We start from the raw sequence: 14,069 nt of genomic DNA, 5'->3' as shown, positions 1-14,069 counted from the left end.
TTTCTGACCGACCTTGATGGGGTGATTGAGGATGACTCTAGCTGGATAGTGAAGTCGTGCTGTAGAGACGGCTTTGCAGGTTGGACGAGAAGCTCAGTCTTTGCCAGGTTGAGCTGCAGGTGATGTTCCTTCATCCATGCCGAGATGTCCGCCAGACAGCTTGAGATACGTGTAGCTACTGTGGGATCATCTGGTTGAAATGAGAGGTAGAGCTGGGTGTCATTAGCATAGCAATGGTAAGAGAAACCATGTGCCTGTATGATGGGTCCCAACGATGTGGTGTAGGTCGAGAAGAGGAGCGGTCCAAGAACTGAACCCTGAGGAACCCCTGTGTTCAGTTGATGTGCTTTGGATACCTCGCCTCTCCATGTAACCCTGAAGGACCTACCTGTGAGATAGGACTCAAACCAGTGGAGGGAAGTTCCTTTGATGCCCAGTGATGAGAGGGTGGACAGAAGGATCTGATGATTCACAGTGTCGAAGGCAGCAGAAAGATCCAGCAGAATGAGAACTGAAGATTTGGAAGCAGCTTTTGTGATCCGCAGGGCTTCTGTGATTGACAGTAGTGCAGTCTCGGTTGAATGGCCTTTCTTGAAGCCAGATTTGTTGACATTTAGCTGGTTGGTCAGAGACAGGAAAGATGACACTTGGTTGAAAGCAACTCGTTCAAGTGTTTTCGCAATGAATGGTAGGAGAGAGACAGGTCTTGTAATTCTCTAAAAGTGATGTGTCTAATGTTGTTTTTTTAAGCAGTGGAGTTACACGAGCCTGCTCTAATGCTGTAGGGAAAATGCCAGTGTGGAGGGATGAGTTGATGATGTGTGTGAGTGCTGGTAGAAGTGTGGGAGAGATGGCTTGTAGAAGGTGTGAGGGGATGGGGTCTAGAGGGCAGGTGGTAGGATGACTGGAGAGGAGAAGTTTAGATACTACTTCCTCGGTTAGCGGAGAGAAGGTAAAGAGAAGGTTTCTGGTAGTGGGAGAGGATGGTTTGGGTTCCTGTGTGTGTGGAGTTGAGAACTGACTACTGATAAAGGTTGTTTTGTTGGTGAAGAAGTTAGCAAAGTCATCAGCAGTTAAAGAGGAGGTGGGTGATGGTGGAGGTGGACAGAGGAGAGAGTTAAATGTCTTGAAAAGTGTTCGTGTGTTAGAGGCGCTGTTGATCTTGCTGTGGAAATATGAAGATTTTGGAGCGTGAACATCAGCAGAAAAGGAAGAGAGCAGAGATTGATACATACTCAGTTCAGACGTGTCTTTTGATTTACGCCATTTCCTCTCCATAGCCCTGAGTTTGGTCCGGTGTTCACGAAGAACCTCAGATAACCAGGGGTTAGAGGGAGTAGCGCGTGCTGGCCTGGAGGAGAGAGGGCAGATATTGTCTAAAGAAGAAGTTAAAGTGTAGCATAAGGTATCTGTTGCAGTATTCACATCTAGAGATGAGAATTGTGAGGGTGAGGGAAGTGAAGATGACACAGCAGAGGAAAGATGGGAAGGAGAAAGTGAGCGCAGGTTACGTCTGAAAGTAACTGCTAGGGGAGTTGGTGGAGCATGGGTAGTGAGTTGTAGATTGAAAGTAATGAGGAAATGATCTGAAACATGGAGAGGTTTCACCAAAATGTTGTCTGGGATGCAGTTGCGTGTGTAAACCAGGTCCAGTTGGTTGCCTGACTTGTGAGTACCTGTTGTGATGAGCCGTTTAGGATCAAATGAGGCTAGAAGAGAGATGAAGTCTGTTGCATACGCCTTTTCTAGATGAATGTTGAAATTACCAAAGACTACGAGTGGGGTGCCATCCTCAGGGAAGGAGGACAGCAGCACATCCAGCTCCTCAAAAAAGCTTCCCAGTTGACCTGGGGGCGATAAATAACTACAATATGGATCCTAATGGGAGTTGTAAGTGTAATTGCATGATATTCAAACGAGTTGTTTTTGCATAGAGAAGAGAGAGTTGAGTATATCCAGTTGTTAGAAATGAGAAGACCAGTACCCCCACCCCTCCCAGACTGGCGAGGGGTGTGGGAGAAAGAGAAGTTGTTAGAGAGAGCAGCAGGGGTTGCTGAGTCTTCTGGACGGATCCAGCTTTCAGTCAAGCCCAATATATTAAGAGTAGAATGAGATGCAAAGGCTGGAATGAAGTCAGCCTTATTGACTGCTGACTGACAATTCCATAGACCCATAGAAAGAGAGAGAGGTGTGTGTGGATAAGAGAATGGGACGAAGATTAGCAGTATTGCGCTGCCTTCTGTGCGTGATGAGTGCACGTTGTCGAGAGACAACAGGAATGTATTGAAAGCACATGTTGTGAAAGGGAAATACGATAGAAGTGGGAAAGGAAAAGGAGAGAAGAAGATACTTAAGTGCCTTGCCGGAGTCCTTGCTCGGTGGAGTCGCACAGGTAGTACATAGATAATGAGTCGCACATAGATAATGAGGGCACATGAATTTAAAAATAATGATGTGCATAACAATTGTCAATTTTGATAGATTTTAGATAGAATAAATTCAAATATGAAGTGAGTTTAAGAACTACACAATATTTAACCAAATAAAAATTTATTGAAGTTGAATACTAATGCAGATAAAAAGGAAAACAGGAAACAAAATTCAGTTTGTTACACAGAAGACCTGCATGAGAGGCAATGCGTAATGTACAGGCTTTACTACAGGCCAGAGACAGACAGCAGAAACTTAACAGAAAATGAGCATCAGTGCTTTGACAAGAAAGAACAAATTCCTTCACTGTCGTCGTCATCACCATCGAAAAAAAACTTTACAGAAAAGTCTATAAACATTCCCAACTTTTATGGGAATTTTTAAAGTCTTTTATGCAACTTTAAAATGGACAAATATAAACCAGTAACTTGACATTATTTTTTCAGTAAGGCCGTACATATTAAGCAAATAAAAACATACATAACAATGGTAGTAACCTGAGTGAATTAACTATTGAGTTCAGCAAAAAATTAGACTTCAATGTGCAATCCAGGAACCTTTTTTTGTATCACATAAAAATAAGGCGTCAAGAACAGGGATAAACAGGTACAAGACAACCAAACACATTCTTCTGGCCTTAAAGGGATAGTTCACCCAAAAATGTAAATTATGTTATCATTTACTCACCCTGTCGTTCCAAGCTCGTAAGGCTTTCGTTCATAATTTAATGAAATTAAGATCATTAAATGAAAACCGAGAAATTTCTGTCCCTTCATTAACAGTCAACCTACCACTTTGATGCTTCAAAAAGTTCATAAACAGATTGTAAAACTAATTCATATGAATTGAGTGGTTTTGTTCCAATTTTCTGAAGAGACACGATCACTTAATACGATAGACAGATTGAATTTAGGCTTTTATTCACATAAAAACATTCATCAACTCACACATCAGTTGTGATAAACAGAAGCTCAAGCATGTTCGCTTGACGTGCAAGAACCAATTAGGTTCATTCTTGTTACGCAGCACATTTGAGCTTCCTCAAGAACCAATGAGGTTCATTCTTGTTACGCAGCACATTTGAGCTTCCTCAAGAACCAATGAGGTTCATTCTTGTTACGCAGCACATTTGAGCTTCCTCAAGAGCCAATGAGGTTCATTCTTGTGTTACGCAGCACGTTTGAGCTTCCTCAAGAACCAATGAGGTTCATTCTTGTGTGACGCAGCACGTTTGAGCTTCAGCAAGAACCAATGAGGTTCGTTCTTGTGTTACGGAGCACGTTTGAGCTTCCTCAAGAACCAATGAGGTTCATACTTGTGTTACGCAGCACGTTTGAGCTTCAGCAAGAACTAATGAGGTTCGTTCTTGTGTTACGCAGCACGTTTGAGCTTCCTCAAGGACCAATGAGGTTCATACTTGTGTTACGCAGCACGTTTGAGCTTCCTCAAGAACCAATGAGGTTCATACTTGTGTTACGCAGCACGTTTGAGCTTCAGCAAGAACCAATGAGGTTTGATCTTACGCATCAAGCAAGTACGGTTGATCTTGTTTATGTTCGCAGATCAATGTTTATAGTATCTGAATAAAAGTAAATCTGTTCATCATATAAAGTGATCGTGTCTCTTCAGAAAATTTGGACTAAACCGCTCAATTCATATGGATTAGTTTTATGATCTCTTTATGAACTTTTTGAAGCGTAGTTGAGTCAAAGTGTAGTTGCTTGGACTGTCAATGGAGGGACAGAAATCTCTTTTAGATTTCATTTAAAATAGCTTCATTTGTGCTTCAAAAACGAACAAGTCTTACGGGTTTGGAACAACATGAGCGTGAGTAATTAATTTTTTTATTTTTGGGTGAACTATCCCTTTAAATGAAAGGGCAATGGACGTCTACATACATATTAGGCAAAAGAAAAGGTGCCGCTTTAAAATAATATAGATATGTTAAAATCTGTTTTAAAATTGAGTCACTATCAGCAAAACTAAACACAATTTCAATAGTGAGAGATAAAAAAACACATTTTAAAGCCAAATCCTCCAGTTACTGTATACACTATACTTTACTCAAATAAGCACATAATACAGTTACTAAAAAGTCAAATTTGATTTGATAGCCCTTAATGGAATGTTGTTTGCTAATGGAAGCCGATGCTTAAAATGGCACCGTGCACTTTGAGGCTTACAAGATGTAGGAATAATCTATCTTGTTTATACTCTTCAAAACAACAACAAAAACACTAATATGACAGAGTTCATTTAATGGGGTCTGTGTTTATTGTTAACAACTAAAATGCATTGATTAATAACACTGACATATGTGGCTGGAAGTGTGCCGTTTCCATTTTGACACTGACCTCCAAAGCCACTGGCATGTCTTTTCTCAGTCTTCTTGTGTATGAAATTAAGAGATTCGCTCTGCCTTGAGGTAAACATGAAATCTATGATATTGCAAGGATTGGTATTACTAATAATGGACAATATTATTATCAGTAAGGCTGAAGTTCTCTAACTTTCCTCTTGGAAAAGAAAAACACTGAAAGCTTCCCTAAAATGTAACATTTCACTCATTTAGGGGAAAAAATGGCATCCACTAGTGGTTATGATAAAGAATATGGGCACATGCAATGCAGGTTAAAGCACACATACACTCAGACATACAGCATTTAGGCACACATACATACAATTATAAATTCGCAAACAAAAAGAAAAAAAAATACAACTGTGACAGAAATGATCACTTCACAGTGTTAAAAGCCTGGCTCAGGAAAACATTGAGTCAAACTAAGTTTTGTCTCGCTCTAGATTTGAAATGTCATTTTATACACATTTACATAATAGTTATACTTATCAAATCCATTATTGCTAAATAAACAACAACAAAAACTGAATACATTTTACAACTGTACAGTACAGTAGAGACTGGAATGTATTTGAGTTTATCCAAGAGAATTAAAGTAAACTGCAGGTGGATGAGAAATATGTCGACTTTCGAGGACCCGCCATGTGATTCGCTGACGGTGCGTTTGAAGACTTCCTCCAAAGTACGTTATGTTTTACAGACCCTTGAGTTGGCAGGTCACTGATGTTACGCATTCAGCTAGGCTTCAATATAAAGTCCCAAAGCCTTTTGCGAGACTCTACGATGTCCAAAATAAGGATTCGCAATGTTTAGGAAAAGTTTGAACATCCACAGGGCACAGTAATATTCGAGGTAAAACAACAGCGAAGAAAAGAGAAAAGTGTGCGCACAAAATTCTAAGCCAACTTAAAAATATAATGGAGATATTTGAATAAACAGCCCTAATGACAAGAGTACCTTAAAACTTCAAAAAGGCACCTTCAATGAAGATGGAGGACAAAAATTGAAGTTGTTTGGTCTTAAGTGCATCAAGAGATCAATTTACAACAAAGTTCCCAAGACATCATATTTCCGAGCAACTGAAAACATAAAGAGCTTATTGAGATCGCAGGGGATACGCAACACAGAACAAAACATTTCTTTTTGGCAAATTAATTTTAGTTTGACCTACTTGTAAAAAAGCAGCAATTAAAATTGTATGCAGCCCATACAATTGCACAAATCTACTTATAAAAACATTAAATAACATGTCTATTAGCATGATGAACTGTTAAGCAACGATCAATTGCTGAGAATAGTTTGAGTATTAAAATCGTTCCGTCTTCAGAGCTGGAATTTGACAAATTACAATGTCATGTTATTACCAGTCATGTTGTGAAATGGAAAATAATGCCTCCTGGTTTGACTCATTATGGACTATAATCAGGATGTTCTTCCTAATTATCCAGAGAAGAACTAGCAGGAAGACGCACTGAAGACTTTACAGATGAGTGTCGCGTATTTACAACATGGTACAACTGTTTGCAGATGTTATTGTATGTATATGCACTTTAGTCACGCCTATTTGGTTTACTAGGTATCTCTAGCTCAGTAACCTTCGATAACATATTTGAGCCTTCTGGTAGCGAATTGATAATCTTAAAATTTCCCTCTGTTTTATAGTCCTTTCCTGTTTTTTTTTTTATCCATTAATGCACATTTATCACGGTTTTTATACAAATGGTGCCATTTGATTGTCGAGATTACCATAAGAAAATAAAATTCAAAATATAAATATAAAAATATCTGCAAAAGCAAATTTCCTTTGCTCCCCACGTCTAAAACAAATATTCAGAGTGCATACTGTACATGTGTGAAATCGTACAAGAACAGAAAAAGAAAATAAAAGCGCAAAGAGGCTGCGAGACATACCTACGAAATGTACAAGATCGGTTGGGCTCAACCGGGTTTGAGACTTGAGCAGTGTTGAACGATCTGTCCTTGCCATACATCACACATGATAAAGGACAATAATTGGGACCCTTTTTTCTGTCCTTTTCATTTCAATGACTTTAAATAAGATACACTGCATGGCTATATAGTGAAAATATACATTCCAATGTTTATATAGAGCTATCTTAAAAATACAAATGTGCAAAAACTGTAAACAAATGAGATCCTCAGTGGTGTAGGGGAGGAGCCCTAGGCAGGCCACGCCTTCACAGCCGCGTAGGCTCCTCCTCACTGTCGCTGCAGTTTCCACAGCAGTCCTGCGGGGGCAGCATACACACATGCACAGTCAAACACTGGGATTTATCCGCATTATCAAATATAACTAATTCTGAGGTCATCTGTGTGCTAATAAAAGTTGAAAAGCAGACATTGTCTTCCTGGAAAACTGCCCCCCAAAATGTATGACTCATCTTGCACTCAGGGGTATATACAAATCTTGTCCAATCAAATGCTCTCAAGAATAAAAATGCTCCTTCCTCAATGTTACCTGCCACAGTCTAGCATTAACAAGTAGTAAATTCATGGCTTTGAAAACAAATTTCATCCATTTCACAATGTTTCTACCATTTCACATAGAGATGCACCAATTGACCGGCCAGTGATCGAAATCTGCTGATTTTCCACCTTCCCGGCCAATAACACCACGCTCTCTTTTCTCCGACGGCGAATTGACACACACCCGCCTCCTCTAACGCACTCACACCGGTTAAATAGTGCTTGTATTGCGCATCATTTTGCTAATTTCCACAGGTTTCGCACCAACAGCACGTGCACCACAGATCTAAAATAGTGGTGCGCAAATAACGCCGCCTCTCAAACAGCTTGTGAGTCGCTAGTACCAAAATTAGTGGCTTACTGCGCTTAAACGGTCAAATACACACACAGTTATGTCAAAATGCCTGTTTTGGTGAGTATTCAGTTAAACACAATCAGTTTTGGAATGTAAATAGTTGAGAAAGAACGCAAGTTGGATCTGTGCATAAGCTCTTAAAGTGACAGCAGTCTAATATACCTGCTGCTGTCTGTCGTGTTAATCAAAGAACAAAAGACAAAGAAAATCACTCTCTGCTTTTGACTGAATAACTTTTGTAACTTTAATTCTAAGTATTAATTCTCTTTATTTAATTTTTACATTGAAGACTATCCAGTGTTATTTTACATTTGATTACTTTAATTTCTGTAGTATTTCTTACCTAAATAGTAACCTACTGTTAGACCAACCTGAAAAACGTCTTGGTTATGTATGTAAGCCTCGTTCCCTGAGTAGGGAACGGAAACGTTACGTCGGATGATGACGAATGGGGTTTTGCTTAGAAAGCCCATCAACTTCGAGTATTACAAAACGAGCCAATGGCAAAGAAATGCCATGGGTCTGCGGAATTTGCATGGCGCAACTCCGCCTTACCTCGTGGGTATAAAAGGAGGACGCCGGCAACATGCAGATATGTTTCTTCACTGAGGAACCAAGACTGAGCTCAGGCGATCCCCGCGGTACAGCGGAAGTGGCAGGAAGACGTAACGTCTCCGTTCCCTGCTCAGGGAACGAGGGTTACGTACGTAACCGAGACGCTCCCTTTCGTTGTCACTCCGAGTTACGTCGGATGACGACGAATGGGGTTTCCAGTCTAATCACGCCACCTTCAAAGCTGTCCTCCAGTGCCCTGCATAAATCTGAGATCCCTGCCGTGAGACTAGCACGGACGAAGGACTCCTATTTAGCACAGGAATACCAGGGTACACCGGGGAGCATATCCCATATCTCGGAGGAAATATGCAATTAATGCGAGCCCAGAGGGGCGGGGACTTAGAGAATACCCATATGACCCAGAAGGATGCATATGCAGAACACTGGGGTGTCCAGCCGCAGGTGGAATATTTCAACCCAAGGGGTGGCTTGCCAAGGGAAAGACACATGCTCAGAGAGGCTTACAGTGGAAATACACATGTGGGGGTCGCTCAGAGGAGGGACCATGCACGCGGGAGGCACCTAGCCAACGCGCAGGCAATAGACACTGGCGTCGACGTTAGCAGTGCTGGAGGAAACTGAGAGCTTTCGGGGAAGCTCACCTGAGGAAATATCGTACGTATCCAGTCCGTGGAGTGGAATGGCGAGCAAGTGAAGACACCTGAGCGGGTCCAGTACTAGCTGGTTGAAGCGAGTACATGAGAGGACACTGGCTCCACTCGGAGATTGTAGAATCTGGCGAATGTGTTTTGGTGTCGCCCAGCCTGCAGCTCTGCAGATGTCTGTTAGCGAGGCGCCATGCGCTACAGCCCAAGAGGACGCCACACACCAAGGGGGCATGGTCGACCTTGCTGCTGGTATGCCAAAGCAATGGCGTCCTCTATCCAGTGAGACAACTTCTGTTAGCCAGTTTCTGCTCATATGTAAATATATAGTATGTTCGGTCAAAAACAAACTCATCAACTAAGATGTTATTAGTATTTGTTCCAATGTAAGGGTACTTTAAAAAAGAATACTTTATAAGAAATTTATGGGAAAAGACAATTTTCTTTTCAAGATGTTTCCAACTCTAACTTTGAACAAATTCTGTAGAGTGGCCCATATAGCCTATCTGAACAGGATATGTTTCCAGGCATGACTATGTACTAAAAATGTGCTTTTGACTTATATGGATTATATATATATATATATATATATATATATATATATATATATATATATATATATATATATATATATATATATATATATATATATATATATATGCCATTCAATATATATGCCATTCACTGCCATTCAAAAGTTTGGGGTCGGTACGATTTTTAATGTTTTTAAAATAAGTTACTTATGCTCACCAATGCTGTATTTATTTAATTAAAAATACAACACAAAACAGGAATATAGTGAAATATTCTCACAATTTAAAATAACTGTTTTCGATTTTAATATATTATTTATTCCTGTGATCAAAGCTGAATTTTCAGCATCATTACTCCAGTCTTCAGTGTCACAAGATCCTTCAGAAATCATTCTAATATGATGATTTGATGCTCAAGAAACATTTATGATTATGATCAATGTTGAAGATAGTTGTGTACCATTTGTTTTAGGATTCTTTGATGAACAGAAAGTTAAAAACAACAGCATTTATTTGAAATAGACTCTTTTATAACATTATAAATGTCTTTACTGTAACTTTTGAGCAATTTAATTCGTCCTTGATGAATAAAAGTATTTATTTATTTTATTTATTTCCCCCCAAAAATAAAATAAAAATACTTACTGACCCCAAAGTTTTGAACGGTAGTGTTTAATGTTACAAAATATTTTATTTCAGATAAATGCTGTTCTTTTGAACTTTCTATTTATCAAAGAATCCTGAAATAAAAATGTAAATAACTGTTTTCAACATTGATAATAATGAGAAATGTTTCTAGAAATGTTTCTTGAGCACCAAATCAGCATATTACAATGATTTCTGAAGGATCATGTGACACTGAAGACTGGAGTAATGATGCTGAAAATTCAACTTTAAAATCACAGGAATAAATATATTAAAATCGAAAACAGTTATTTTAAATTGTAATAATATTTCACAATATTACTGATTTTTTGTTGTATTTTTAATTAAATAAATACAGCATTGGTGAGCATAAGTGACTTCTTTGATTCTTTCTTGTGTGACACACCTGAATGAAAGGCTCATTATGTGAGACATTGTCTTTTCAGGTGTGAATTATTCATGATAAGGGGTTGGGCCGTTCACGCCCACACGCATATTGCCTTTCCAAACAAAAAGTGTTTTACAAAATTTAAATCAATGTATTGTTTTATGTGAATGATTAGGCTGGTTGATTTTCAGATCCTTTTGAAGAAAAAACTCCAGGCCACGACATCCATTAGTCAAAAGTATTGTGGACACATATTTAGTATGTGTTTTGTGGCCTTATTTCAGAAACATACAATTTTAGTTTTATCAATAACCATGCATAAATAATATTCTCTCAAAAATGCAAACATGTACATGTTGCTCACATATTATGGTAGCCCTGTTTGTGCTAAATAGAGTGCAATTACACCTTTGCCATAAATATGATTATAAGCAACTGAAAAAAGCACAAATGTCAGGGCATGTCAAAACATCTCAAGGACCCCAAAAACACCTTAGACCCCAGAGGGTTAATAGCCTCAGTCTGTTTCTGGGCGGTTGAGAACTATTGGGCGAAATCCTCAACCGCACCACCGAAGAGGCCGGCCTGGGACATGGGAGTGTCGAGCAGCCGGGACCGCTCAGCATCCTGCATGTCGGCCAGGTACAGCCAGAAATGTCTCTCCTAGACCACAGCTCTGGACATCACCAAACCCAGGGAGCGTGCGGTCACCTTCGTCGCTCGGAGAGCGAGGTCGGTGGTGTCGCGCAACAAATCGAAGAGCCCTGGGTCTGTCCTACCCTCGTGCATGTCCTTGAGCATCTGAGCCTGGTAGACCTGCAGAGTGGCCATGGTATGCAAAGAAGCAGCTGCCTGTCCCGCCACTCTGTAAGACTTCGCCACTAACGTAGACGAAAATCTACAGGCTTTGGATGGGTGCTTAGGTTCGCCCCGAGAAGAAGCACTCCGAGGACACAGTTGCATCGCAACAGAGCGTTCAACCATGGGGATCCCAGTGTACCCACGGGCAGCTGCCCCATCGAGGGGAGGAAAGGCGGATGAGATCAACGAGCGGTCACAGGAAGACATGGGGGTCTTCCAGGACTTCGAGATCTCATCATGCACGTCCGGGAAGAAAGGTATTGAGGTTGGCCGCGGACGGGAGTCGGCGGCCGCACCCAAAAACCAATCGTCCAGGGTGGAGGGGTCCACTCTAAACCGATGCTAGCGGCTGCCCGGGAAAGCATGGCCGTCATCTCTGGATCAGACTCAGGCACAGCCATATGCACACCGGAAGGTGGCAGCTGTGACGAATCTTCACTTCTAGAAGATTCAGACCCACCTTGTGATGCAGCAATAGACATGGCGTCTTCCTCTGGAGCGCCAAAGGAAACCCGTGGGGCACCCGAAGACTGTATCTCTCTATTATTCTATTGCAATTATTTGCGCTTTTGTTTACAATTTGTTTATTTGTTCTTCTTTTAATACTGACTTTTTACTTGTGGATTTTTATGAAAATAAATTTTTGCATTGCAGAAAAGTAAATTTTTGTTTGAATATGTTGTCAATTATTGTTCGAATATGTTGTCAATTATTGTTCTTAGAAAGAAAATCGGAATTGGCTAAAATCAGTATCGGCAGGTTACACTTACAAAAAAAATGGAAAGCGGAATCGGCCAAGAACATAGCAATCAGTGCATCTCTAATTTCACAACAACAAGCATACGTTTCGTCTAAAACACAAATTTGTTTGTCAAGAAATGCTAACATGCCTTTACATTTAGTTTGCATATCAATTAAAGAGTGACAAGAGAGCCAAATAAAACCGAGAACAAAGGTAACAGGCTCTAAAATGTTATACATTTGTAATCTGTCTATATTACATCAATCATTTCATACTTAACTAAATTACAGTATACAGAAGGGAGAGGCGGAAGAAAACCTGCACACTAATATTTTATTACAGAAGAATCGCCTGCAAACCCATATACGATTTCACTATCAAACTTAATACAGGACACGAAAAGTTTCAGATACACTTTGGCTGAGAACCTCATTTACTAATGGAACAAACAATAATGTCTTGGAGCAAAAGCAATGCATTTAAATAATAGAATAATGTGATGAAATCTCACCTGCCGGCCGAAGAGTCTCTGCAGTAATCCCTGTTTGGGTGGGGGCGAGGGTTGACCTCTCCAGTCCAGGTCAGGGGGCACAGTGCCATCCAAGTTCAAGATGTTGAGTTCTTTAAAGCACTCCGTCTCTATCATCTGAATGGATCAATGAAATGAAAACACACAGAATTATATTTAAACTAATATAAACTGGGGCTTGTTGTCACTAGGTCTATATCTCAATAGTCTTGTGTAGCCAGACCTTCAGAGGTCGATGGCCCTACAATAACAGACTGGCGTGTGAAATTCTTTTTCACATTTTAAAGAGTCTATGCTGTGAAATACACATACTTCACATATTTTTGAAAATCATGAGTTTAGTTGATCATGATAAGCGCTCATTCTCAGTTGTAAACATGGAGGCTTTTTTCTTCTATGAGGGGGTTTGACGTCACGGCGGCTTTGGTTCTAATCTACACAAACCGTTAAAGAAAGTGAAGTGTATGTCATGTAAATCATCTTTGTGTATCTCCCGGGAAATCATGTAGAATTCAACCAATCGGATGATGACTCTTTGTGTGACATTTTGTGTGCTTCATGCATCAGATGTTCTGAGACTGAGACTAACCTCTCAGTAACTACAAAGGGTTGAGACAGTCTAATTACACTTTTTTTCTAGCAGTATATGTTTGTTTCATGAACGTACAAAACATGTTAAATTAGAATTTTTATTAATACATTTTTATTATTTTTATTTTGTCCAGTGTTGTTGTCATGTTGAATTAAAATTAAAACTATTAAATTAACAAATATTTTTTCAATTAAAAATGAGGAATATATGTAAAAAAGAAAGAAAAAAAAGACAAAAGAAAAACAACAAATAAACTAAATTAAAAACATAAAATATAAAAATGAAACCTAATTCAAACTGTTAATAAAAAACTATGATATCAAATAAATAATACTAAGATAAAATATCTTCTCTTATGAAAAATTGAAATTGAAATAATGTCTTGGAAACTAGCTGAAATGAGGTGAAATTGAAGAGAAATAAAACTAAAATGGGCACAAAAATTCATTAAAACTGTGGTAACACTTTACTATAAGGTCCCATTAGTTAACATTAATGCATCAACTAAGCAATACATGTTAGTTGATATCACTAAATAAAATAAACAGACATAACTTTTGATTTTAGTAATGAATTAGTAAATGCTGTGTGGTAAAAGTAGGATCTCTCTGAAAATTCCCAGCTTACAAGTTGTAATTAGGAACTCATTAGGACGTGAACAATTTTTACATATTGAAATTACATAATTACAGGCATTACAACATGGTGTGATAGTTCACTTAAAAATGAAAATTCTGTCATTATTTAATCACCCTCAAGTTGTTTCAAACCTGTACGAGTTTCTTTCTTCTGTTGAACACATAAGAAGACATTTTGAAGAATGTCGATAACCAGACAGTTGATGGTCCCCATTGACTTCCATAGTATTTTTTTTTCATACTTTGGAAGTCAATTGCTACCATCAATTGTCTGGTTACCAACATTCTTT

At 39.2% G+C, this 14,069-nt stretch overlaps 1 protein-coding gene across 1 annotated transcript in view; it reads right to left on the bottom strand.

Moving 5' to 3' along the window:
* Positions 1-4,681: 4,681 nt before the first annotated feature.
* The window catches only part of grk6 (G protein-coupled receptor kinase 6), a 69,954-nt gene continuing 60,566 nt past the window's right edge, over positions 4,682-14,069 (bottom strand). Inside the window, exons 15-16 of the mRNA XM_077196718.1 lie at positions 12,532-12,666; positions 4,682-7,038 (exon numbers count right to left, since the gene is read on the bottom strand). Of these exons, the coding sequence (XP_077052833.1) occupies positions 6,988-7,038; positions 12,532-12,666 (186 nt within the window). The 3' untranslated portion in view covers positions 4,682-6,987. The remainder of the gene's footprint in view (positions 7,039-12,531; positions 12,667-14,069) is intronic.

This window comes from Siphateles boraxobius, unplaced genomic scaffold, assembly GCF_051911475.1.
Source record: "Siphateles boraxobius isolate OS27281-9 unplaced genomic scaffold, OSU_SipBor_1 11, whole genome shotgun sequence".
In the NCBI taxonomy this organism is placed as follows: Eukaryota; Metazoa; Chordata; class Actinopteri; order Cypriniformes; family Leuciscidae; genus Siphateles; species Siphateles boraxobius.
This window is presented reverse-complemented; position numbering and strand designations above follow the sequence as displayed.